Here is a 2,500-nt window from a genome sequence, read left to right on the forward strand (position 1 = left end):
AGAGAGAGAGAGAGAGAGAGAGAGAGAGAGAGAGAGAGAGAGGGAGAGAGAGAAGGAGAGAGAGAGAGAGAGAGAGAGAGAGAGAGAGAGAGAGAGAGAGAGAGAGAGAGAGAGAGGGGAAAAGAGAAAGAGAGTAAGTGAGAGAGAGAGAGAGAGATGTAGGGAGGGAGAGAGATGGATATATATATATATATATATATATATATATATATATATATATATATATATATATATATATAGAGAGAGAGAGAGAGAGAGAGAGAGAGAGAGAGAGAGAGAGAGAGGGGGGGGGGGGGAGAGAAAGAAAGAGAGAGAGAGACGGAGAAAGAGAGAGAAAGAGAAAGAAAGAGAAAGAGAAAGAGAGAGAGAGACGTAGAAAGAGAGAAAGAGAGATTGAGAGAGACAGAGAGAGACAGAGAAGACGAATCAAACAGAAAAAAAAAACAAAAACAATACAAACAGATTAAAAAAAAAAAAAAAAAATCACACATTTCCCCTCACTCAAAATCCATTCTCAAGATCTCTAACCCTTCGCCCCCTCCCCTCCCCTTCCCCTCCCCTCCTTCCCCCCCACCAGGTGATAGCATGCGAGCAACAGCTGGACTACAGCTACGACGTGCGCTGTGACGTGTGGTCCCTCGGCATCACGGCTATCGAACTCGCCGACGGGGAGCCGCCCCTGTCGGATGTGCACCCGATGAGAGCGCTTTTCCAGGTGAGTTAGAGGCTGTTTTTTTTTTTTTTTTTTTTTTTTTTTTTTTGGGGGGGGGAGGGGTGTTGAGAGCGCTTTTCCAGGTGAGTTAGAGGCATTTTTTTTTTGGGGGGGAGGGGGGGTGGGATGAGAGGGCTTTTCTAGGTGAGTTAGAGGCTTTTTTTTTTTTTTTTTTTTTTTGGGGGGGGGTGGGGGGTTGAGAGCGCTTTTCCAGGTGAGTTAGAGGCGTTTTTTTTTTTTTTTTTTTTTTTGAGGAGCGCTTTTCCAGGTGGGTTAGAGGCTTTTTTTATTTTGTTTATTTATCATTATTTTATATATATTTTTTTTTTGGGGGGGGCGTTTTTTATTTTATTTTATTTTTTTCTATTTATTTTATTATTTTTTATTTTATTTATTATTTATTTTTTTTTTTTTTGAGGGAGGGACAGAGCGCTTTTCCAGGTGACTTAGAGGCGTTTTTTTTTGGGGGGAGGGGAAGGAATTTGAGGAAGAAGAGTAAATGGAGAAGGGGGATAGATTGAATGTGAAGGGGTTGATAGAAAATAGATATACTTTATTCATTCAAATAGTATTTTCTTCTAATTCCTTCTCTTTCTTCTAATTCCCCCTTCCTTCTCATTCCCACTTCCCTCTAATTCCCACTTCCTCCTAATTCACCCTTTCTTCTCATTCCCCCTTTCTTCTAATTCCCTCTTTCTTCTAATTCCCACTTTCTTCTAATTCCCCCTTTCTTCTAATTCCCCCTTTCTTCTAATTCCCCCTTTCTTCTAATTCCCCCTCTTCCTCCTAATTCCCCCTTTCTCCTAATTCCCCCTCTTCCTCCTAATTCCCCCTTCCCTCCAATTCCCACTTCCTTCTAATTCCCCCTTTCTTCTAATTCCCACTTCCTTCTAATCCCCCTTTCTTCTAATTCCCTCTCTCCTAATTCCCACTTCCTTCTAATTCCCCCTTCCTTCCAATTCCCCCTCTTTCTCCTAATTCCCTCTCTCTTTTCTAATCCCCACTTCCTCCTAATTCCCTCTTCCTCCTAATTCCCCCTTTCTTCTAATTCCCTCTTTCACTTCCCATTCCCACTTCCCTCCAATTCCCTCTCTCTCCTAATTCCCCCTTCCCTCCAATTCCCCCTTTCTCCTAATTCCTTTACGCCCTGCCTCCAGATCCCCAGAAACCCCCCACCAAGTGTCGAACGACCTATTGAGTGGTCAGCGGAGTTCAACGACTTCGTGGCTGAGTGTCTGGTGAAGGACTTCGAGCAAAGAGCCACGCCCAAGGAGTTACTTCAACATCCTTTCATAAAGACTGTTCCTAATAACCCAGAAGAGGTAAAGTAAAGTGGTAAAGTGGCTGGGTGTTGACGAGATACAATCGCGTTAAGATCGTAAATTGAAGTCGTAACAATGGGAAGTTCTGTTGACTTTTTCTTCAGATAATGAAATCCTTTTTTTCTGTGTTTTTATGTCATTTTATTTATTTATTCATTTATTATTATTATATATATATTGCTTTTTTTGCTAGTTTTTATTTTATTTTTTTATTTTTTCATCTATTTATTTATTTTTTATTTTTTTAGTTTTTTTACTTTTTGGTTTCGTTTGTCTTTAGGCTTCGTATTGCTTCGAAATATTACGACTTCATTTGCGTTCTTACTGTGACTGTGTCTTATATTACTCTGTGTGTGCGCGATAATATGTTGATTTTTTTATCATTAAGGAGTCATGTTACGTTTTTGCAAAGGTATTTTAATTCATTATATTGACACGCTGCAATGTTTTATTTATGCAGAAAAAA

The 2,500-nt window shown here is 40.0% G+C and overlaps 1 protein-coding gene across 1 annotated transcript in view; it reads left to right on the forward strand.

Moving 5' to 3' along the window:
- The window catches only part of LOC122246899 (myosin-IIIb-like), a 71,198-nt gene that overhangs the window by 37,562 nt on the left and 31,136 nt on the right, over nt 1-2,500 (forward strand). Inside the window, exons 7-8 of the mRNA XM_086542834.1 lie at nt 578-715; nt 1,870-2,034. Coding sequence (XP_086398960.1) covers nt 578-715; nt 1,870-2,034 — 303 coding nt within the window. The remainder of the gene's footprint in view (nt 1-577; nt 716-1,869; nt 2,035-2,500) is intronic.

The sequence above is a fragment of the Penaeus japonicus genome, unplaced genomic scaffold (assembly GCF_977035675.1).
Source record: "Penaeus japonicus unplaced genomic scaffold, GWHDUDI00000001_assembly GWHDUDI00000012, whole genome shotgun sequence".
Classification (NCBI taxonomy): Eukaryota; Metazoa; Arthropoda; class Malacostraca; order Decapoda; family Penaeidae; genus Penaeus; species Penaeus japonicus.